Source organism: Lissotriton vulgaris, chromosome 1_1 (assembly GCF_964263255.1).
Source record: "Lissotriton vulgaris chromosome 1_1, aLisVul1.2, whole genome shotgun sequence".
NCBI classification, from domain to species: Eukaryota; Metazoa; Chordata; class Amphibia; order Caudata; family Salamandridae; genus Lissotriton; species Lissotriton vulgaris.
The window spans coordinates 1,666,609,132-1,666,633,901 of NC_141685.1; the positions used below are offsets into that span (position 1 = coordinate 1,666,609,132).

General features: G+C 47.7%; 1 protein-coding gene across 2 annotated transcripts in view; it reads left to right on the top strand.

Moving 5' to 3' along the window:
- KLHDC10 (kelch domain containing 10) overlaps positions 1-24,770 on the top strand; it is a 323,217-nt gene that overhangs the window by 66,264 nt on the left and 232,183 nt on the right. The window contains exon 2 of one of the 2 annotated variants that reach the window (XM_086918903.1): positions 20,395-20,487. The exons of the other annotated variant lie outside the window; for it this stretch is intronic. Coding sequence (XP_086775029.1) covers positions 20,395-20,487 — 93 coding nt within the window. The remainder of the gene's footprint in view (positions 1-20,394; positions 20,488-24,770) is intronic. 2 annotated transcript variants of the gene reach the window in all.

Below are 24,770 nucleotides of genomic sequence, written 5' to 3' on the forward strand. Positions count from 1 at the left end.
ACCTACCCCTGCAGCATCCGCCTCAAAACCCTCCTAGTCCGAGCTTTCAGGCCCATGTGACTCCAGTGCGGGGGCAGGGTTCGCCATCACCTCCACCACTGGCGCACTGTCACATCGGACAGGTGGGTGCTGCAAATATTCCAAAAGGGGCTACTCCCTCCCCTTCGAGACGTCCCTTCCAGCCATGCCACTGCAGTACCGCTGCGTGTCGGGGGATCACTTGAAACTTCTGCAGGAGGAAGTTACGGCCCTCTTGGGCAAGGGGGCCATCGAGCGCGTTCCTGGGCCAGAAGTAGGGTGTGGTTGTTACTCCCACTACTTTCTGGTACTCATGAAGGGGGCCTACGCCCTATCTTGACCTACGGAACGTCAACGGCTTCCTCCGGAAGGAGAAGTTAAAGATGCTGACATTGGCTCAGGTCTTAGCTGCCCTAGACCCTGGAGACTGGATGGTAGCGTTGGACTTGCAGGACGCTTATTTTCACATCCCCGTCCTGCCGGCCCACCGGCGTTACCTGCGGTTCATGGTAGGCCACGAGCACTTTCAGTTTACCGTGCTCCCCTTCGGCCTTACCAGCGCCCCACGGGTGTTCACAAAAGTGATGGCGGTGGTCGCAGCTCATCTGCGCAGGTTAGGGGTTTCAGTCTTCCCCTACCTCGACGACTGGTTGTTGAAGGCGGGCTCGCCCCAGACAGTCGTCAGCCACCTCCAGACTACAGCCGACCTCCTGCACCTGCTGGGGTTCTCCATCAATGTGCCGAAGTCTCACCTGTGTCCCTCTCAGAAGCTCCTCTTCATCGGAGCAGTTCTAGACTCTGCGCAGTTTCGGGTTTATCCTCCCGAACAGCGGGTTTGGGATATTCAGGCTCTGAGTCTGATCTTTCATCCTCTATCCCGGGTCTTGGTCCGGGTGAGGCTGCGGTTTCTGGGGCTGATGGCCTCCTGCATCCTTCTGGTGCATCACGCCCGGTGGCGGATGCGGGCTCTGCAGTGGGACCTGAAGTTTCAGTGAGCCCAGCATCAGGGCAACTTGTCCGACCATGTCTTGAACTCGGAGGGCACTGCAAGACAGTTACAGTGGTGGCTCACGGACCGTGATTGGGTCAGCGGCAGATCTCTCTCCCTACCCCAACCGGATCACGTAGTTGTGACGGATGTGTCCCTCCAGGGCTGGGGGGGCGACATGGGAGAGGCGGAGATCAGAGGCCTCTGGTCTCCGGTGGAGTCCCTGCTCCACATCAACCTTCTGGAGCTGCAGGTGATCCGGCTTGCACTGAAGACATTCCTTCCCTCTGTCCAGGGGAAGTGTAGTGCAGGTGTTCACGGACAACACCACTGCAATGTGGTACTGCAACAAACAGGGTGGGGTCGTGGACCCTATGCCAGGAGGCTCTGCGCCTCTGGCAGTGGCTGGAACATCAGGGTGTAACCCTGGTGGTTCAACACCTGGCAGGTTCCCTGAACGCCAGGGCAGACTAACTCAGCCGTCGGTGCATGATGGATAACGAATGGCGTCTGAACTCTGACTTGGAGCAAGGCCTCTTTCAGCAGTGGTGAGAGCCTTGGTTAGATCTATTCGCCACAGAAGAGAACGCGCAATGTCATCAGTTCTGCGTGTTGGAATTTCCAAGGCAGAATTTGCTCGGAGACGCTTTTCGTCGCGAGTGGAGTTGCGGTCAGTTGTACGCCTTTCCGTCTATACCACTTCTGCCCAGAGTGCCGAAGAAGATCAGGCGTGACCGGGCCCAGGTTATCCTTGTGGCTCCGGACTGGGCACGAAGATATTGGTATCCAGAGCTACTCGGCATGCCTGTCGGTTAACCCCCCCCCCCCGATTCGTCAGCCTCTTCAGGAGGACCTTCTGTCGCAGCAGCAGGGGACGGTCCTCCACCCGAACCTGGCCAGTCTCCACCTCCATGCTTGGAGATTAAGTGGCGACAGTTGAGGCCATTTGACTTGCCTCCTGAAGTTTGTAATGTGATTCTGGCAGCCAGGTGTCCCTCCACAAATTCGGTATACGCCTGCAGGTGGAACAGATTTGTGACATGGTGCACAGCAAAGGCTTTGGATCTACTCTCTGCCCCCCTTTCTGAGGTTCTCCCCTTCCTCCTTTCTCTTGCCCAGCAGGGCTCGGCTCTGGGCACTATCAAGGGCTACCTTTCTGCCCTTTCCGCCTTCTTAAGGCTACCTGATCAGCCTTCTCTGTTCAAGTCCCCGATTTGTTAACAGATTCTTGAAGGGCATCACTCATATGTTTCCTCCTGTTCTCTTCGTGATGGCCTGTGGGACTTGAACCTGGTTCTAACTTACTTGATGTGCGCTCCCTTTTGAGCTGCTTCATAACTGTCCTCTTCGCCTTCTTACTCTGAAGACTGCTTTCCTGGTTGCCATCACCTCAGCCAGGAGGGTGAGTGAGCTCCAGGCTCTTTCCTCTAAGCCTCATTTCCTTTCTGTCCATCCGGACAAGGTTGTGTTGCGGACAAAACGCTCTTTGCTGCTCAAGGTAGTCACAGCCTTCCACATCGGGCAGTCCATCACTTTGCCCACCTTCTTTCTGCCTCCACATCCCTCGAAAGAGGAAGAGGCTCCACCGTCTGGACCCAAAACGTGCGCTCTCATACTATCTGCATCGCACATGCCAGTTCTGGGTGGATGACCAACTCTTTGTTGGTTACGTGGGCGCCAAGAAAGGACGGGCGGTGCACAAACAGACCATCTCTCGGTGGATCGTGTTGTGCATCCAAGTGTGCTACTCTTTGGCTTAAAAGGAACCTCCTGTTGGGCTGAGGGCCCATTCCACTCGGGCCACGGCGACTACTACTGCCCTGGGCCGAGGAGTCCCCTCACAGGACATTTGTCAGGCAGCTACGTGGGCCTCGCTGCACACGTTTGCAAGACATTACTGCCTGGACAGCCAAGTCCGGAGGGATGGCATCTTTGGCTTTTCCGTCCTCCAGGACTTTCTGGTGTGATTATTGGTTCGCAGACCCACCACCGTGGTTGGTATTGCTGGGGTATCTATTCTAAGGTAAGGAATCTATCACTAACGTGTCTTTCAGATGCACAAGTTACTACTTGTGTAACGATATATCTGTAAGAGACATAAGTTAGTGATAGATTCCTTACCGACCCACCCATCCTCCCCGTTCTGCGAACCGATATCTAGGGTTAAGGTAATCCCCTTTCAGGGCCCTAGTTTCATGGCACCAGTGTTGGTTTTGATCATGGCTCTGCGTTTCTGGCGCGGAAAAGCCGTCTATAAGAACTGACGTCAGCGCGCGGAGGCGGCGTCTAAGTACTCAGACAACGTCATCACGGCGCCCACGACGGATATGGAGCCGCGGACGACGCCTACAGACGCGCATGGGTACTGCCACGCAAAAGTTTCCGGATCCAGTCTGATGCCTGGGGATATTCTAAGGTAAGGAATCTATCACTAACTAATGTCTATTACAGATATATCGTTACACAAGTAGTAACTTGTGCGTCTTGATTTTATTCCAGTGTCAACATGGCAGTCCTACCTCAGTTTCAGCAGAACCCCAGAGCTAGGTCTGTCCTTTTTTCATTTCAGTGAGGGATTTGGGTCGCCATCTTGAGAAGATCCAATGGTAGAGAGGTGAGAGGCACACAAAATGGAGGGGAGGCAAAGTCCCAAAACTTAAGTGCATCCACAACCAGGGGCAAAGTACATGACTCACGGCGTGATCAGTGTTGAACTGAGGGATGGGGGGGGGGGTCCATGAAGATTAATGTAATGAGGGGGCGCATCAGCTGAGACCCAACCATGCGCAAGTGAGAACCCAGCAGGGGACCGGGGCTAGAGGCAGTCACATACCAGGTAATCCCACACACATCCGCTGGAGCAGGCCTGAAAGACAACAGCCCGGCAGCCACACCAGGAGGGGGGCACAATTGAAAGATCTCAGGGGTCAGTGCTGCAGAATGGCTCCGGTGGGACGGTCGGGGTCAGGTGGTAAATTAGGACCAAGGGCATGAACACCAGGTCCGCATCAGTTTGCTCATAACACCCGTGAGAATTAAGCTAGCAGGAAACTGAGCAGCACCGCGGACCTAGAAGTGGGCAGAAACTCTGCAGAAGTGAGGCGAAAAAACCCTGGGAAACGTGTCGGCGTCTAGAGACAGTCAAATAGCAGTGGGTCAAGGGCTCCAGGTGCGGTGTTCCCCACAACAAGAGGCTCCAAACAACCACTTGCAATCTCAGGACAGTCGTAAAACCATGACATGTGGCCCCCCAATTGCAAACTCCGGAGTCTTACTGCCATACGAAGGAGACTAGCACTGAGAACGGCACAAAGCCCAGGAGGCAGCTCGGCATAGTTCCTCTGTCGAAATCCTTCTGCTCCACTGGTAGCCAGGCCTACAAGACCAAAGGGGGCGGAGCTGCTGAGGCAGGTCTGACCTGACAGTCACCTCAACAGCGGCAGCGTAAATTCCAAAGGCGTTGGCGATCGAGGAGACCGGCCTGGGGGGGGCATCCAGCACAATCATGCAATTGCCACCAGCCCACACAGCACTTGCAGGCACTGCCAGCAAGGCATAGGGGATTGAAGCTGCAAAGGTAACCTAGTCAATCTCCAGTCGGTCACCCAGTCGTGGAAGAATCTGCCCGTAGAGAACCTTTAGTCGGGTAAGATTGTGGTAGAAAGCATTTTGCATTCCATCTACCCTGTGTATCCACCCAAGATTGGACAAATATAAACAAAATTTTGCAGTATATCATTACAGCAACCCCCAGCACCCCTCTTGAATCCATCATGGTATGTGTACTTGTATCCATAGCGGGCCATCCATGGTCTTTTTTTTTTTTTTGCCCATAATGTGCGTTTCTTTACGTAGCAAGAAGTCCGCCTCAATGCGCTTTGCCTAACGTATTCTCTCACCTCACTTAATTTTGTCAAGCATCCCTCTGATGTTCCAGCTTATCACCTTTAACTGGCCTGGGGAGGTTTCGTCAAGCTTGGTCGACCTCTGTTTTTGGGGGCCATGATTTATTTCTCGCCTATATATGGAAATACCACCCTAGGACAATAGACTGTTACGCAAAATGTAATAACTCGAAATCCCAAATAGCCCCCTACACCCCACCCGACTACTTCTCAACAGCTGAAGTTTCTGTCATGGCTGGTGTCTCATGCCTACCCCAACGGGAGGTCAACAGATTAACTGTCCAAGGGATCCCCAAACACCCCATCATCACGAAGGCAGCAGACCGGAGGGAAGTGTATCACCCTATTTTTGCAGCCGAAAAACACCTAAACACTACATCATTTAGGATACAGAAAGAAACCTGGAGTATTTGCACATAGCTTCCCAAAGCAGTTGTTTGTGAGGTTTAGAAGCCCCAGCTTCAGAAGCCTCTGCTGGCTCCTCGTTGCGGGCCCTGGAGCACCATCTCGATCTGGATCTGGAGCTGTGTCTGCGTTTGTCTTTCTGATTTATTTATCAACCGGCGAGGTTCCCCCATTGAAGAATCTGCATCCCGACATGGTGGAGTATACAGCTTCAAGTGTCGTCTTTCATCTGTCCATTTAAAAACATCCTCTGGTGTGCCTAAGAACAAAGTGCAGGAGATGTATACTACATGCAGCCGTGCTGGGAACAGGAGCATTTATGACTATTTTAGATCTTAGAGCCAAGCCTTGGCTGCCTGAAAAGACTGGCGTTGCTGCCAAGTAAAATTAGCACAGTTGGGGAAGACCAGGATCCATTGGGATTCAAATAGGAGCTTGTCCTATGCCCTAGCTTGTTTCGGGATGATGTCATGGTCATTTAAAATTCTAGCAATGATAGGCTGTGGTTTAGCCCCCGGCAGCTGCTGAAGCAGGGCCCTGTGTGAGCGTTCTACCATGAAGCATGAGGATAGGGTGTCCGCAGGGATCCACGAGGTAAGCCATACAGTCTGGAATGTATCCATGTCGTTCTCTTTGCAGTTTTCAGGAAAGGCCATGAAGCAGAATGTGTTTCTGCGGGCAAGTCCCTCTGCATCTTCCATCAATGTTGCTAGGCCTTTGGTTAATTTTTCAAGGGTAGACCCCCCTGGTTTGGAGCGTAGTGACCGTGTTCTCCACACTGGAGACCCTGGACTATGCTTCGATGAGGCACTAAACTGTCCGGAAAAGTCCTGGCTCAGTAATGTCCGTTTTGAGCCCACCGCTCCGATTTTAGTCTCTAGCATGTCTCTTGATTGGGTGATGGCGGCCAATAACGCAGCGTTATCTGGTGATGCACTAGCTCTTCCTCCCATGTCTGCACCTGGGGTCCCGACCCTCGCGAACCGGTCCATCGTGCTTTGCTGGGCTGCACTGCCCGTGGGCTTACCTTTGGTCATGGTTGTTGGCACGATCCATCAAGGTCCTATTCGTGGGCCTCCCCGTAGCTTAGCTTCCATCTTGTTAGGCCCGGAGGCACCGCCTGCATCGGCCAGGGCTTTGTCTCAGGGCAGATGCTGCAGTTGCCTTGTCCTCCCGTACAAGAGCTGTGTCCTTAATGCAGCAAATGGAAGGTGAGAGCAATAATGAGGGCTTGAAGCAGTGTTCTTATTGCATGAGAGAGAGAGGGCTATGGGAATCTCTCTCTCTCTCTCTCTCTCTCTCTCTCTCTCTCTCTCTCTCTCTCTCTCTCTCTCTCTCTCTCTCTCTCTCTCTCTCTCTCTCTCTCTCTCTCTCTCTCTCTCTCTCTCTCTCTCTCTCTCCATTAACCAGAGACCTATTGTGAGCGACTCAGCTTTCCAGGAGACAGGAGCGGGCCGTGCGTGCGATAAGGCGCACGTCGTGGCCATCTCCTGTCACCTGGGAAGCTCCAACACACAGCCACACCTCCCCCTGCACGCATGTACAGACACACCCTCCTCCGCCCCCGTCACACACGCACCAACTCCCCTCCCCCCCCCCCCCCCCCCACACAACCCTGCCAAGCAGTACCTATCATTGCCCCCAAGAAGCATCGTGACGTGAAGAGGACTGACCCCCGCTGCTGTGCACTTCGCATCCCCCACCAGAAGGTACTGTTATTGAGTGCGCTCCGGACCCAAAGTCTGTAAGGCGCGTACCCCCAACAATCGTACACTGTGTGGCCGTACCTGGGAGACGTCCCCATCCTGTCTCCCGGCCTTGGTACGAACCCCGGCACCCAGTACGCCTCGCCCCCTTCCCCAGTGCCGTACGCTTCATACGTGAGACACGTGAGGTTTAGCGGGCCGCTCTAGATTTACCGTACGGGACGAACTGAAGCGCTGCGAAGCGTACCAACGTTAGCGAAAGGGGTCCACACGCGGCACACGGTGCCTGGACCATTGTGGGACTAAGATTAAGCTGTGAAAGGTCATTTTGAGACCCAGTGACACGTGTTATGTACAGGCGAGACATTCACTGCATGAGGAGACGCAGGTACAGGGGCAGAGAGGCACCAAGTGTTCCATGTGATATTATTGCAGGTGTAATTTTGTAATTGTGCGCATTCCCACATAGTACAACGCCCCGTATTTTTTCTGTGCAGTGTGGTTCTGTACTTTACAGGTAGCAGCCTCTCTGTGTGTCCCCCTGTGTTCTGCAGACCCTTTCCTGTATACGTCTGTTTACATATAATACTCTTGTGAAGTGTATGCCTCCACAGGCAGATCGAGGTGCTATGCATAAGAACTATATTGTGTGGTTCAGTTAAGACCAGATTAAAAATCATTGATGATGAGGCACATGTAGATGGAACAGTACCAAACACAGCACATTACACGTATTTACAATCTGGGTGTATCAGTTGATTGAATGGTTTGCCCACATTCGATTTATGGTCACATTGTAAACCATCGTTAGTTAGAGTGTTAGTCCTAAAAAGTACATTTGAATATGGGTAGCCTCAAACTGGTTTCGTCAATCGGGGGTATCGTGTGAATGCCTTTGTGCAAACAATGTTTATATATCAATTGCAAATTAAAGACAAAAAAATGAATGCAAAGCATTGTCATTTACAATGCCAGTAACTAAACTTTAATGCTGCGAGACCTATTGCATTGCAAATGCTTGTTAGTTGTCTGCTGTGGTTGAGTCCGCCTTCGACATTACTTCCTGTCCATCAAACTGGTGGCCATATTTAAACGTGTACAGATTGCAAAATAGGCTGTGGTTAGATCAGCTTCCGATAATAATACTGCCATACATTGACATAAATGGCAGACCTGTTTAAAGGCGTGCAAAGTGACTCCACAAGAGATACAAGTCATTTAGCTCAAATCAAACATGTCGAGAGCTGTATATAAAGATGGATTGTGAGCCAAAATAAAGTAAATAAATACCTTCCAATGCAAAATTAAGTAGTTTTATTCAAAACCTCCTTGTTAACCAAAATTCATCTGCTTTCTGAGCAGCTCTGTAAACAAAACTCCATAGTCACTGTGCACTGCGACACTGTTCATGGTTTATGATGTTTTCTTTTGTTTGCTTCGGACACATATCTTTTATTCTTCACCGAACTTATTGTAAAATGTTGACATCTTTATCAATGCCTTTCCATGTATGCGATGTATTACCCTGGCCGCTCTTGCTCTCATATTGCCTGTCGACAATAAAAAAAAATGTTGTGAAAAATAACAACTCCATATTCTCCCACCATCACAGGAGTGGCCATATCTGAATGGTATCTAATAGAGGAAAGACCTTTTGCTAAAAAAAGAAAAACTTAACTCTGCCACACTCTTTTATCTGGAGAACTTCTCTCTTCCTCTCTCCTTGCAACTCTTTATAACTTATTGGTCCATTACTTAGGCAGTATCACTAAATGGCCGCCATCATTAAAGTAGAAATCATTATATTGTGGGGTGTAACCCCAAAACCGGTCCTAGGATGCTTTTTTCCAGTCCAGGGACGACCTGGCCTTGGCAGTTCAGGCTGGACTGTTCCTATAGGGCGCAGGGTCAAGACTGATTTGCATATGGCTGGGTCCAAACTGGGTGGCATAGTGGGCAAATGAACGATGGCTTTAACCCAGATCTCTTTACTGGGGAAGAATGTTTGAATCATTCCGCAATCCGTCCATCATTTGTTGCAGTTTCACTATGAACATAGGCATGCAAGGCTGGAGTGGAGAGCAGGAGTACATGTGCTCCTCTGCATGGCCACACCCACCACACTGCAAAATAGGTAACAAACTATATATAGATCAAGCTCTGCGTGCAGAGCGAAACGCGTCAGGGAGAGCACTTGCTTGTTAAATGGCAGAATATTAAAACTGCACTGCTCACTCTATTTTGTGTGATGGCGTCCTAATTCCTGGATTTTGGGAGTTGGAGGGAGAAAGAGGTCCGCACCCAACAGAAGCCGTGTCAAGAGCGGCTGGGACTTGTATGTATGTATGTATGTATGGATATGTGTGTATATATATATATATATATATATATATATATTCGTACTCCACCAAAACAGCTTATCGGTATGCAGATGAACAAGCAGACCCATAGAGTTCTTTGTGCCAAATTTTTATTTGCAAGTATCCCGCACCAAAGCTGACATGACGCGTTTCGGTCCCACCTTGACCACATGACGCGTTGCATAAAGTTAACCGCCCTTTTAAAGTGCCAATATCATTATTTACAGCTGTGCAAAGTCCATGCAAGAAATAAAAGACAGACTATACATTTCAAAATGTGATAAAAAGAATACGGAAATAAATACGACCGAACAACTCATTATATCACAAGCAGCAGTAATCCAAAAGAATGCATTTCATCAAATTGATTACAGATTTGTAAATTCCAACCATGGCAAATACATATAAGATAAATATACGAAAATGTTTAAAAATATAAATACAATCCTGTCAATATTTATAAAATCGATAAACAATTTATGTTCAGCCACCAATATGCTATAGTATAGAGACAATTGAGGTTTGACGAAATTCTTTCAGAAAAACCCCACATTTTTGTATGTCCTATTAGTACATGGGCATACGAGTCTTGGACACAAGTCAAAAAGGCATTTAAAAGGGTCCCCATATTAACACTCTATGCCATGGTTAGGATAATATATAAGTTTCAAATTTGCTGCTGAAAAATAATCAAGCATATTGTTACCCTAATGATGGGGTAGTTACTCAGAAATCATTATATTGTGGGGTGTAACCCCAAAACCGGTCCTAGGATGCTTTTTTCCAGTCCAGGGACGACCTGGCCTTGGCAGTTCAGGCTGGACTGTTCCTATAGGGCGCAGGGTCAAGACTGATTTGCATATGGCAAAGTCCAAACTGGGTGGCATAGTGGGCAAATGAACGATGGCTTTAACCCAGATCTCTTGACTGGGGAAGAATGTTTGAATCATTCAGCATTCCGTCCATCATTTGTTGCAGTTTCACTATGAACATAGGCATGCAAGGCTGGAGTGGAGAGCAGGAGTACATGTGCTCCTCTGCATGGCCACACCCACCACACTGCAAAATAGGTAACAAACCCTATATACATACATACATACATAAATTTCACTTTATGCAGAGAGAGGCTGGAATGGCATGGGGAGCAAAGAAACGATGGATTTACGCCCAGATCTCTGTACTAGGGTGAATGTATGAAGTTGGTCTGCATTCTGTCCATCAATTTTTCTTTTTGCATATGTTCATAGTGAAGCAGTCACCGTACTGAATCGCTTCAGAGCACATCCCTGACCCAAGGCGAAGTGTTCACTGTGTTCAGGATGCTACCTCCTGATTGCTTCACTGGTGGACTGTGAAAAACCGTAAGCAGTGGATTCTGGGCCAATGCCATGTTCCTAATGCGCTGAGCATGTCCTATGCATGGCGGAGGGTTCCACATGACCATATTTTTCTCCATCTCCACCCCTACATTTCCCCCCCCCCTCTTCCACATTGCTACTTTTAAAAAGATCCTGATTCTTGGAGGTATTTATTATCCCATCACCTGTCTGCTATTGTGTGTGGATATACTTAAATCTCCCAAACACATTATTTTCATAGACTGGGTGTGCCTCCTTGTCATCTTGCTAAAAACCGTTGTGTGTCTACCTACGTCTTCGTAGCTGCCATCCAGACGCCATGCTAAGTGTCTGTGAAAAATGTGCGTGGGGAAGGAAGGAACCTCACGGGAACCACCACCAGGGAACTTCTGACTGGTACTCGTCAGTTTGTTCCTCTTATCATTGGCTCCTTCCAACCAAAACAAGAAAGTGGTGTAAAAAGTGTAAATGATATTTAAAGAACACAAAAAAATTTGATTCTGCCTACCTACCTCTATATTAACCCGACCCCCGGGGCAAGAGAACCGCTATACAGTGCTCTACCCTGTTAAAAATGGGTTAGATATCCCTAGCTCAATGATACACTTTATTCTTGCTGGGTATCTACTCCTATTAAAACCTATACTCTACAGTTGAGCTTCGTTTTTAATCTATAAGAAACCAACATGTTTCGTTGCCTGTCTTACTTGGTCGGCAACTTCTTCAGGGCTGGGGGTTTGTCTTGCCACACACTGCTGTGAATATCCAGCGCTCAAATCTTATTGTGGTCACCTGCTGGCATACCTGTGGCCACAACTATGGGTCCTCTTTGGTTCATTGCGGTCGCTGTATGTCAACTGTCACCTGCGATAGGCTAAAGCTCAATAGGGCTCCCGTTCACACACAATAGCACACAGGTGATGGGATAATAAATACCTCTAAGAATCAGGATCAGGTTCTTTTCGTTAAATACACTTTGAGTGGAGGGTAACCTGGGTCCTTTGTTTTTCCCTCTATGCTCCCGATTGTGAGGACCTTTAAAAAGAAGCCAAGTAGTTGTTGAATCAAGACACCAGGGAGTGCAGAGCCTAACCACACTACATACTGGGTTTGACTGACCAGGGGGCAGGGAAGAGATCCCAATTTGAGGCCCAATAGGAGTCTGAGATGTGGTGAACTATACAGAGGAACATCATATGGAATCACCACAAGTAGAAAATCACTGGTGAGACAGTGGCTGCTGAGCTAGACTGAGTTTCAGGGGGTTGGCGCTAGTGGGAGAACTTTGTGTGAAACAGTGTGGTCTTGACACCTTCCCTCTACGGATCCCTATAAATGAAGAGTCAGACTCAGACAAAAGTAAGTGCATGAGGTATTTATTGATCATAATCTTGCCCAAGGGCTGACCTGTTGGGTCTAGGAGTGTGGGTTTGATATGATGCCCTACTCTACCTCTAAAGCTATAAAACGACACTAGCTCTAGCAAAAGAGATTGAATTTCATTGATTTGTTTGCACTACATGATTGACCACCTAACTAAGTGCAAAAGGTAGATAACTCCAGAGGTGGAGAGTGATGACTTTAAAGGACCCGCTATCAAGTCAAGCTTGTCTGTAATGGGAGACTGAATAAAAGATGTAGGTTATTCACCGTATGTGTGAAAATAAGTGAAATATTGCTTACGTGCGTTTAGAAGGAAGCCCATAATAGGCTCTTTGGGTGAGGCAGAGTGCCTTGAATTGTAAATATTGGGCCGCCAGAACAGCTGAACCTTATGGTGGGGTTCAGCAACATGGTTGAATTTTTGAGAATCAATGGTAGCTGAATCCCCATAATATCCTGTTTCAGCTTGTCCATCATATGGAAGGACCGTCCCAAAAATGTTTTCCTAAAAGTTTTGTTTAATACGGTCTTGGGATCCCTGTTTTCAGATGGCCGTGGCATACCTTCAAAAAACCTTCCTGAAGAAAATAAAGGAAGAAGTAGGCTCTGTTGTCTGATATGAAGCTGGTTATCTAGGAAATGCAAGAGGACCTGAGCAAGCTAAATCTAAAGAATACATCACCTCAAATAATGGTGAATGAATGATTGGCGGACCAAGAAAAAATACGGGCCACAATAACCGGCTTAGAGCAGTAAAGCATTGAACTGTAAGAGCTTAGAAAATAGGGTATGTTGGAATAATAACCAGGTGTGGCATGGGAGTATTAAGGAAAAGTAGTTGAGATCGAAGTGAAAGACTTCGTTTCATCTCGCAATACTGAGACATTCAGTGCGTGGGCCAACTGCTGGCATGGGTACTGCATGTGGGCCTACATACAGGTGCTCTGGACATTCTCATGAGTGCTAGTCAAAGAGAAGCTAAAAAAAGGTTCATGATCAAACAATAGACAGAAAACACATTTCTTACAAGCTGCGAATATTTCAGTAGTTGTCAAGATACCACATTGTGAACATGAGGAAAATATTGGCACAGGCCATCCTTTTTCAAGCCTTGTGGTATTTAATAAATTGAAAGTTGTCTCCTAGAAATCAAAGTAATCCTGTCTGTGCTCAAAAACTAGAGCAAGGATGAGATAATGTGACAGGCTGGAAGAGTAGAGACGCGATATTGAGAAGGCAGTATGGCATTGAGCGAGTAAGGCCAACTGCCCCCACCCACGCCCACCCCCTTCCCCTTCAGGATAGAACATTGTAGAGGCTAAAGCAGACCATCTAGAGAACCTGCAGAGAATCCGCAGAAATTGAGGAGTTGTAGAACAAAAACAATACTGGACAATACTGATGATACCCTCCATAACTTTGGATTTGAGATCACTTCTAGGGTAGCATCATGTTTGAAGTTCCTGGATTTGGCAGGTACAGAGTGGTGTGTCCTAGTTGGGTCACTGCCTTTTTGTTGTGTTGTGAAACTGTTCCAGTGGGACTTTTGTTTGAATGAGGGTGAAAAGGCAATCTGAATTAGATGGCAAATGTGGCATAGTATTCAATGTAAGTTCGGTTTGATTTTCGAGGGAGGGTTGCCAATAAGTAGGGCACAGGGAAAGCAGGGATCAAAATGAAAGCTTTGGTCTTCGAGCAGTTAATAATATAATACCCATACAACCTGAACGTACGCTGGCCCCACTGCACATAATTTTAATGGCCATTAAATGGTAAAGCTTTTGAGCCTTTACTGCGAGAGACCTCATTGTCCCTTCAAGAGGTTGGTTCTCTTGAAACTTCAAGACTTTTTGTCTTGTGACCAATGCACCAATTTTTTAATTTTTGTTTTCCTTACCTGAAGGTTAATTTGGACCAGGAGGCAAAGCTGTACATCCCTGAGCATAAGAAGTTGTGGTCTTCACACCTTTGCTTCAAGTCGCAGTTCAGTCACAAAGCCATTCCTACAACCAGTCCATTTCCTGCCTACAATCTGTGCGTAATTCAAAGTCTAAATGCGAGAACCAAAATGCACAGTGGGACTGGACGCCATCTTGCTACTCTTCTACCAGGTTGCCAGCCATGGAATGGTACCTCACTTGGTTCCTATGTGCCCCTAGTTCTCTGTGCTGTCATTAATCCATTTCCCCAACTACATCCTCACCGCCCTGCCACCAGGAAATTATTGAGGCATTCAAGGTGGCCATGCTGCAAAACGGAAGTGCTTTTCTGTTTCCTTCTGGCACATCTTTGATTTCACAGAACGAAAGGGCCTCCAGGTGGGCTCTCCCCTGATGTGGTTTGTCCCTGTGAGAGCAGTTACTAGACCAATACTGACTCCAGTACTGACTTCAACGCCGGCACTAAGATCCTTGCTAATTCATGTCGTCCCAATACCAGTACCATTTCTATTGGTGCTAGTAGACAACATGGTGCTGACACCGTACTTGAAATAATATTGGCCTATACTCTACCCAGAGAGTAGGATGGTACAACTGGTAGTTATACGGTCTAACTCTGTGCTTCTATTTCGGCTCAGGTGCCAGCAGAGTGTGCATTCAGTTATTTGGGCTCTAACCTGGATCCTGTGCCTGAACAGGGAGCACCCCAAGATACGGACGATTGTGAGGGGAATGGGTTGGTTCTGCCACTTTTTAATTTTTAAAAAATTTTTTTTTATTCTGCCGGTGCCTTACACCTTGACTTACAAAAAAAATTTATGAATTTAACACCTCCCTTAAAATTGAGCTTGACCTGCCAGAAGAGGCTACTAGCCTCATTCTCAGTGGTGGTTTGGAGGGCAGCTGAGATACCAGATCTACAAATGGCCTCAAAGGAGACTGAGACAAATGTTCTAACCGAGGTTCTCTAACCTTAATCAGCAACAGTTGTGTCCTTGTTCTCATTCATTGACACCCTCACGGATGCCTTGATGACTGTGGTGGAAACCATATTAGGTCTATGATGGGCAGGATGTAACAAAATAAATTATCCGTTTGCGCTTAGAACCATGTATTGCAGTGGCAGAGCAGTTGGTACTAGTGTTGTGTTCCACAAGTACACCTGTACTAGGTTGTCCAAATCTGGTAAAGTGTAGGCATCGCTGATGGACATGCGCTTTGATGGGTCTAGACTCTTCAGACAGAAGGCGGACACTGTTCTGGAACAGTTTAAAGAGTAGGGATCACTGTGCGTTCCTTAGGGCTTTCTGACTCCTGTAAAATAATTTACCCATCCGTTACACATATTTAGGGGCTACTCCAAGGGATTAGCCTTTAGGAAATGGCAACATTCCAAGTTAGTGATACAGCAGACAGCTTAGAGCTTTCGTGTCTGGAGCCGTGGATGAGTTACTGGCAGACATGGCACTGGCCAGCAGGGGCAACAGTGCTCTGACTTCTCTTCCCCTGCTAAGCCACCAATCTGCTTTAGTTCCTCCTTGGCAGCTCATGCCTGACCAGTGGGAGACAGAATTCAGCTTTTCCTCCCAAGTAGACAATTCGTTATTTCCAACAGATCAGTCTTACAGATTATACAAACTATGCCCTGCCTTTCATTTCCTCCCCACCCCAGATTCGTGCCACATCAGAACGATTTTCGGAGGAGCATCTGATTATCCTGCTGCAGGAGTTGAAGCACTTGCTCACAGAGGGTGCCATTGAATGCATACCAGACTCTGCGAGAGGCAAGGGGTTTTTAATCCTGCTGCTACTTCACATTAAAAAAGGAAGAGTGCCCCATGCCTCTCTGGGACCTTCAACCCCTGAATACCTTCCTGAGGAAGGACCAATTCCAAATACTCACATTGGCTTGGATCTTATCTGCTCTGAGTTAGAGTAAACTGGATGCTGTTCTTGGACTTGCAGAACCTGAATTTTCACAGAAGTGTCCTGTAGTCGCTCATATTTTGCCTGTGGTTCAAGGTGGGCCATAAACAATTTTCAATTTGCCCAACTTATGCTCCAACTCTTCTCTGCTCTTGGTGTGTTCATGAACGTGATGATGGTGGTTGCTACCCATCTTCGGAGGTTAGGAGATCCTGTAATTTGACTACTGGTAGCTGATCTCGAGCTTTTCAGTCGGCCGTTTACAATCTCTGGGCTATTGAGGGTGTGGGAACTCCATTATATTCTTGGGTTTCACTATAAGTGAGCCAAAATCCCACCTGATTCCCTCATAGAATCTTCTAGCTAGTCTCAGACATTTGTACTGTGATCCCAATATTTTGGGTTTTATCCTGGTGGGGTGGTTCTGAGACTTCTTGACATCTTAGTCTTGTGCATCCTTCTCTTCGCCCATTCTAGGTGCCACATGCGGACCCTGCAATGGAACCTGAAATCCAAGTGGGCCCAGCATCAAGAGACTGGTCAAGATCTGCAATGGTGGCTGACCAAGCACAGTTCCCCTCTGGCAAACCGCTCTCCCTTTACCCACCCAGAGCTGATATTGGTATCTGAATCATCACCACTGGGTTTGGTGAGTCGTCCGGTTGAAGTGGAGATCAGAGTCCTCTAGTGGGAAGCCAGCTCTGCATCCACTCTCTAGAGCTATGTACCATTTGTTAGAACTGTAAGGCTTTTCGGCCATCCATCCATGGGTGACTAGTGTGGGTTTTCATGAATAACATCTGTGCGGTACTGCACCAAGGAGGGCTCAAAGAGACCCTCAGGCCTGTATCAATTAGTTTCATGTTTCTGGAGGTCCCGATCGCAACTAAACATCTCTCTGGTGGCCAACCACCTGGCAGGCTCCCAATAAGCTATATTGGATAAATGGAATAGGCTTTCCCTAGCAGATCGCAAATGATGTCTGCATTTTGAGGCGGCGTTAGGCTGTATTATAGAAGTGGGGAGAGCCCTGGTTTTAACCACCAGTGTTACCAGTTTTGTGTGTTGGTGTTTCCGCAAGAGCACTGCTTTGGAGATGCAGTCTGGCTGGAATAGGAAGAAGCCTCCTGTATGCCAGTAAACTGATGTCCTAGAGCAGGGGTGGTGCTTACATGCCTATCTGCTCAGTCACTTCTGGGACGGGATAGTTTGCATGGAGCCTCCCAATCCAACCACCCAGGACCTGGGAGTATTGCTGAAAAACTTCTCCAGATCCAGTGGTGCCTGGGAGATATACTGAAAAAGAGGAACATGTAGCTAGATAGTCTCAATAGAAGGGGCATTGCCAAAGGTAAGTAACTTGTTTTTCTGATCCCATTAAGAAGAGGGGCATGGGTTAGAGGTCCCCCTCCCCATTATGTAATTCTTGTGGGATGTAGATTGTTATCGAATTGCTAAATTTAGTCCTGTTCAAAGCAACATATGAGATATACACAAAGTAGTCGCTGTTCTCAGTCGGTAGTGAATGGTTTGTCTCTGTTCTACTGGTGGGCATATGGAGAGACGCTGCACACAAAAATGAACTGACTACACTTACTTTTCCTAAGCCTTTTGCATGGCTGAATCACTTCTCACTTTTTGGATTATTCGAAGGACCAGGGTCTTGCAGACTTGTTTAAGATCTCTTAAGGTTAATGTTACAGGATGAGCTAGGACAATGCCCTAGCTTCCCCCCTAAGGCTACTTGTTGTTGTCAAGGACTCCATGGCTCCTGTCTTCCTTCACTGACTCATCTAGAGCGTCTCAGTGTACCTCCTTATATGGCTTTCCTTCACTGACTCGTCTAGAGCGTCTCAGTGTACCTCCCTATATGGCTTTCCTTCAACCCAGAAGACCACCATTTTGTTTTGTGGTAAGCCTTTTGGATTGAGTTCAGGAATTTATGGCATTTTTTGTTTCCAACATGTAGGAATAATCTTCAACTTCTTCTAGGGATGTCTATTTTAATATCTGGAATTTGTTGGATTTTTGGAAGAATTAGTTTGGTTGAAATCTCAGCTTCAGAATAATTAAAGAAAGGATAAGGAATTAGAAAGTGGGTAGTTTTGGAGGCTTCGGACCTCACCGTGGCGGGACTGCTAGTAAACCTGTGTGATGATTTCATTAGAAGTGACTGAACCTCTGACATTGCTGATTGCTTTTTCTGGAAAGATGGGCCTTTATGGTAGACTACTTCAGTTCTACTACCATCACTCTAACTCATTGAACCCCCAGCAACGAGAGTTATGTTTAAAGGCAAAAGGATGAAGTGGAGAGGTGGGCATGTGATGGCTAAGGATATAGCCCTGGTACAAAAGGCCCACTGTGGTTGGGATGAGCTTTTGACCTTGCTGCAGTTACAGCGTGCTTATCACTAGCATAATAATCAATTATCTTTCCCACCTGCAAACTGTTTTATTCAAAAGTGGGGGAGCAATGCAATCACAATATATTTGAATTTGTGATGGACGAAAGCATGATGACATTACATAATAACAGCATTTAAACCACACCTTAATACCCCTCTTGCCAGATAGTAGCCTAACTGCGATAATCTAATTTCGAAACACTGCATCCAGGAATAATAGCAACCTGCATTCTAATGCTCAGTCAAATATCCCTATTGTCTTCCTCCCAACTCCGCAATAACCAGAGCATACCATGTAGGGTATAGTTGCATTAGTGCCCATACATCTCTTGGTTTTAATTTTACCATGCTCATGCTGTCCAGATTATCTGCTGCATTAATACAATGTATGAGGTCTTGTATCTTGTTGCTTATGTAGGGGAAAGAGATCCTACCACCACTTCATTGCTTTTTGCCTTCATTGCAACTAAAGTGCCAGTGCTGCAGGATTCCTGACTGATGCAGGTATCTTTCACATACCCATAAGAAGTCAGGCTCGATTCTGGCGTATATTGTCCCAGCTCAATGAATACATTTCTCCAAAATGTTTGCAAATTAGGACATAGCCAAGCCAGGTTATTACAGTCTGTCCCTTCATCTCCCCATCTGTAATGTCTAGCATTCTTCCTGATACCATATCTGTTGAGGTTAATTGGCATGTAGTAGAATCTTTGTATAAATCCAAACTGTAGAAGTCTGTGTTTACTTTTTAGGGAAGTATTTTTGCTAGCTGAGCAACAACATAACCATTGCTCTTCAGAAATATTGCAAATGTCTGGCTGCCATTTCTGTTGGGTTTTACTCCCACCTAGAGATCCACCTCTCCAGGCCAAGCCATATAGTTTAGAAAGAATATTTGAAACTGATAATAAGGTGAAGGAATCGGGTCTATTTGGTAAGTTGTCAATGGCATTGAAAAATGCCCCACTCCTTTTGTAATAGATTCGATAGTCAGCCAATTCAACTCAAGATATTTTATATATCACCCTGAAACAAGTACCCCCCACATTTACCATCAGGCAAACTGGATCAATGCAAGACAAGTAGACCTTCTCATGGAAGTGGGAGTGTCTTTAATAGCCTCATCCAGAGGCATTGGCACGGTTGTATTTTCCTGCATCCACAAGTGCGGCAAATGTGTGGGACCATGAATCCACTAATGTACAAACGAGCCTTCTGCTATATAATGGAGCTCAAAAGCTGGAGCAGCCAAGATGCAGAATATTTCATTCTGTAACCGAAATGCTCTCAATTGAGTAGATCTTCCAATATATATATGATGAATGTCTTTAAGAAACCACCCGTTTAGAAGTAGTGCTTTCTGCATTCTCTGCATTTGTTGAAGTGTGAACTGCTTGTGTTGGCTTCTTTGCGTTTAATCTCAAGGATTGCATCCCCAGGACCCTCATACTGCCAAGTGGTTGCGTTAGAGCACAGTAAGTACATCTAAAGCAGCACAACATCAACCCTGGTACAATTTAAGGTGTTGAAATGTATAGAATAAGAAATTGGTGTAAATGTTGTCCACCTTAAAGTGCTGCAGGATAGTGAAGTGGTCCCAGTCCTTTCTAGAACTCTTCCTCTTCTACAGCAAAGGACATCTACTCAGCTAGACTACTAAAGATTTGAGATATTTCTTCATGCGTGTAGCTTTGCACTTCTCTGCCCAGAAGTATAGTGGCACATTGCATAAGGGAGATTTAAGAATAGTGACTGAATTTACTACAGCGTAATTATTTTTCCCCATTTACATGTGTTTTTGCATGCAAAATGAAGTAGGAGCTGTGCATACCACATCATTTGTTGGGTATCTTTTTCAGGATCTTGTTTATGTACATTGTTCCCACCCAGCTGCTTACATCCATCGTTTCAAAGTCTTGTTATTTGTTGTCTTTGTATACTTAATGCCATGTGTTGTGTACAGTACGTCTGACTCCTTGCTGGTAATTGTGGTAACAGGCTATAAGAAGAAAGTGGGATGGCTTCCGGTTAGGCAGCTCTTCAGCCACTCGTGTCGCAGCCTAAGGATCCCTAGCAGGTTTTTGAGAGCAGGTGGGTGACGATTACTAGCCACCTTATTATCTATATTCTTTCTTTTTAGGGTTAAAGTTTTTTTCTTTTTTTAATTAACTAGTAGTTTCATAACACGTTCATTTTCTAGTATGCTCTTCGGACACCTCCAGTTCAAATGGTGGTTACAGATGTTTTTCACTGGGTGACACTGAACGTGTACTTCTTTGTTTGTTGGGGTCACTGCCTTTTGTCTTGCATGAGGTCACTATGATGGTTTCGTGTAGGTTACACCCATGGTTATCAGTTAGTGCCATCTCACTATTTCATTTATCAGCCAGTGCTACGAGTGGGTATGCCTTAGAAAATGTCTTTAACCGTAAGGACTATCAAGCTGTTTGTGCCAAATTCTCTTCCACTTACTTCTCTATGGCCTTTCCCATTCGATTGGATTGCATTTTTACTCATTTTAACTGCAGTAATTTGGTTTTTATTGCTTCTTAATTGTATAAAATCGAACCTCCTATGGTGGTTGCGAAACTGGTCAGTCCCTTTCTTGACCTGATCCCTGTGCCCCTATCTTTGTCACAAGCTTTTCAGCCCTGCAAACAGTCTTCAGCCAGGAGTACAGTCCATATTCAATCACAAAACTAAGAGTAGCTTTCTTTAGAGTTAAAGTAAGCAGGACCCTCCATGCTGTTTATTTGTCTCAAATGATTTTTGAGAGGATGTGTGTAGTGGCTTTGTCATGAGGTATGTAGAGTGTTGGTATAGTATGTGGTTAAATATATTCTATTTTGGGGATAGGGATGGAGTGGGTAAGTAGCTGGAGGGTATTTAGAACTGGAGCAGTGTTACATGATGTGGTGACTTTTTGTTTTGGTTAAGTGTTGCGATAAGAAGGCTAGAGTCTTATTATAGTTAGCCCGTATGGCATGGCTGTACTTCTGGATGTGGCTGTTGTCTGATGTACTGGTATTGACTGATAGTTGATTATTTGGAAGGGGGGGGAGTTGTTGAGTGTATGATTTGGTAGGTTGTGTTTTTGTGTGGAATGGAATACTGTAGGGTATTCTGTTATACATTGTAGTCTCATGTGATGTTTAGAAGTATAGGTTTCTGTGTAGTGTGACCGAAGTGTAGAGTTTGGAGGCGGAGCTGTGTCTGGTGGTGGATTATGCAGTGCTACAGAGGGTTATGGACGCGTAGGCTAGTTAAATATGCATGGGAGAGTGGTGATGGAAGACTCTTTTGGGAAGATGGTAATGTGTTGGGACAGAGGAAGTAAGTGAAGGTGGGGGGGGGAAGAGTCTTAGTATAAAAGGGCCATTACAGCATTTGGTGGAAGGTGTTCCAGCAAACTATAGGGACACACAGGGCAGGAGGGACCAAGCACTTGGTCGAAAGGGAGGCCCAAAGTGAAATGGGCCAAGCAATGTTTGTGACTGTAGGGAAGGAGGTTTCAAGAAGAGCGCAGCTCTTAAGAGTAGTACTGCTGATTTTATCAGTTACACAAAAGGTGATGAGGTATGCTTGCAAATAGTAGTCTAACCGCTGGCATTCGAGGTAGCATCCTTTTCCACTGCTGTGCCATTCCAGACAAAGGCCTGCCTTCTGCAAATCAGTACTGACCCTGAACCTCATGGGAAGTTTCCGTCATAAGATACCAGGTGTGGCCCTCTCCAGAAGGGAATACAAGCAACTCCGGGCTGGTTTTGGCCTTGTTGGAGCCAGACAGTGAGAGATTGCTTGGATCCTGTGTATTCAGTGGTAGTGAGCAGGGGAAACGCACATCTAGGCCCCACCATTGGTCACTGATCAGAGTACAAAGGTAGAAAGAACAGATGTTTGGACGGAATGCTGAACAATGTAAACCTTCACCCCCAGTCAACAGATCTGTGTTTAATCCATTTTATAATTTGCCCACCACGCCACCCCAGTTTGGACCCCGCCATATGCAAATCAGTCTTGACCCTGCTCCCCAAGGGAATAATCCAGCCCGAATTATCAAGACAGATCCTCCATGGACCTGTAACAAGCACACTGGGACCAGTTTATGTGTAGTACCCCTATATCAGCTGACTGACCTTAAATTTCTCTTAGTCAGTTGTTTTTAGTGAACATGCTGAAGGCAAAATGCACAACATAAAATCTGAAGTTAAAATGCTGAAAGCATTGGACTTGAGGCAGGAAAATTAAAAAAAAGTGCACTGCACAGTGCATGAAAATAAAAAATCTGAGTGTTCAAGACAGTGTGTGGTAGTACCAAAAGTCACAGCAGAGACCGCCTTACCAATTGTGAAGATTATTCTCCCCCATCAGCAGTAGGAAAACCGTTTGCTCCAACCTAGCAATGACTCTTCCTACTCACTCACCATGTCACCTAACACACCTGTATATGGGTGTAAGTACTGGGTGTACCATGCGGTTGGGTCAAGACAACATGACCTACATAGATAAGACTGTGGCCCTAGACTTTTTAAGCAGGATTATAGAACAGATTGTAATATGACTGTTCTATTAATAAATTGCATGACCCGTTCACAAACCTTTTCTAATGTGCTCAGGATAGTGTTTATTTTTGTATACTTTTATTTTGTACTTTAAGATCAACGATGAAATAGCCACGACTAAAGGGACATGTTTTGCCACCATGGGTATCCTGAAGAAAGTTTTTCCTTGGCTTCCTGCCTCAACCAGGAAAACGATAGTCCAGGCACCGATAATCCGTCATCTCACAAAGGGGAGCCTAAAGGGAAACGAGAGCCAGGACGCCCTCCACTCAAATTCTAAACATAAAAGCCTGGTTGCATGATAGAAGTTCAATTTTCAAAGGGGGTCGTACCCATCCTTATTCTGTGGGACAGGGTTGACTTACTAGTTATACCCACCCCTATATGTCATTACGTTTTATATAATCAAACAAACCAAATTACTTTGGGAGCCACAATCCTTTAATACCTACGTAGGTCTATAAACAAGCATTTGCAATGCAATAGGTCTCGCATTAGGAAAGTTTGAGCTATTGGTATTGTAAATGACACATTTTTTATTTGTGTTGGACTGGGGGGGGTTGACTGGGGGGTGGTGGACTTTGGGGGGTGGTGGACTTTGGGGGGTGGTGGACTTTGGGGGGTGGTGGGACTTTGGGGGGGGGGTGGTGGACTTTGGGGGGGGGTGGTGGACTTTGGGGGGGGGTGGTGGACTTTGGGGGGGGGTGGTCTTTGGGGGGGGGTGGACTTTGGGGGGGGTGGGCTTTGGGGGGGGGTGGATGCCTTGGGGGGGGGGGTGGACTTGGGGGGGGGGGTTGGACTGGTGGACTTGGGGGGGGGGGGGGTGGACTGGTGGAATTGGGGGGAGGGTGGACTGGGGGGGTGGAGTGGACTTGGGGGGGGGGGGGGGGGGTGGACTGGGGGAGGACTGGGGGGGTGGACTGGGGGGGGACTTGGAGGGGGGGTGGACTGGGGGGGTGGACTTGGAGGGGGGGGTGGACTGGGGGGGTGGACTTGGAGGGGGGGTGGACTGGGGGGGTGGACTTGGAGGGGGGTGGAGGGGGGTGGGGGGGGTGGACGGGGGGTGGACTGGGGGGGATGGACTTGGGGGGTGGACTGGGGGGGATGGACTTGGGGGGTGGACTGGGGGGATGGACTTCGGGGGGAGGGGGTGGACTGGGGGGTGGACTTCGGGGGGGGGTGGTGGACGACTTTGGGGGGGGAGGACGACTTCGGGGGGGTGGTGGTGGACTTTGGGGGGGCGGTGGTGGACTTTGGGGGGGCGGTGGTGGACTTTGGGGGGGCAGTGGTGGACTTTGGGGGGGCGGTGGTGGACTTCGCGGTGGTGGACTTCGGGGGGGGGGGGGGTGGTGGACTTCGGGGGGGTGGACTTCAGGAGGGCGGTGGTGGACTTCGGGGGGTGGACTTCGGGGTGGGGGTGGTGGACTTCGGGGGGGCGGTGGTGGACTTCGGGGGGGGTGGACTTCGGGGGGGTGGTGGACTTCGCGGGGGCGGTGGTGGACTTTGGGGGGGCGGTGGTGGACTTTGGGGGGGCGGTGGTGGACTTTGGGGGGGCGGTGGTGGACTTTGGGAGGGCGGTGGTGGACTTTGGGGGGGCGGTGGTGGACTTCGGGGGGTGGTGGACTTCACGGTGGTGGACTTCGGGGGGGGGGTGGTGGACTTCGGGGGGGGTGGTGGACTTCGCGGGGGCGGTGGTGGACTTCGCGGGGGCGGTGGTGGACTTTGGGGGGGCGGTGGTGGACTTTGGGGGGGCGGTGGTGGACTTTGGGGGGGCGGTGGTGGACTTTGGGGGGGCGGTGGTGGACTTTGGGG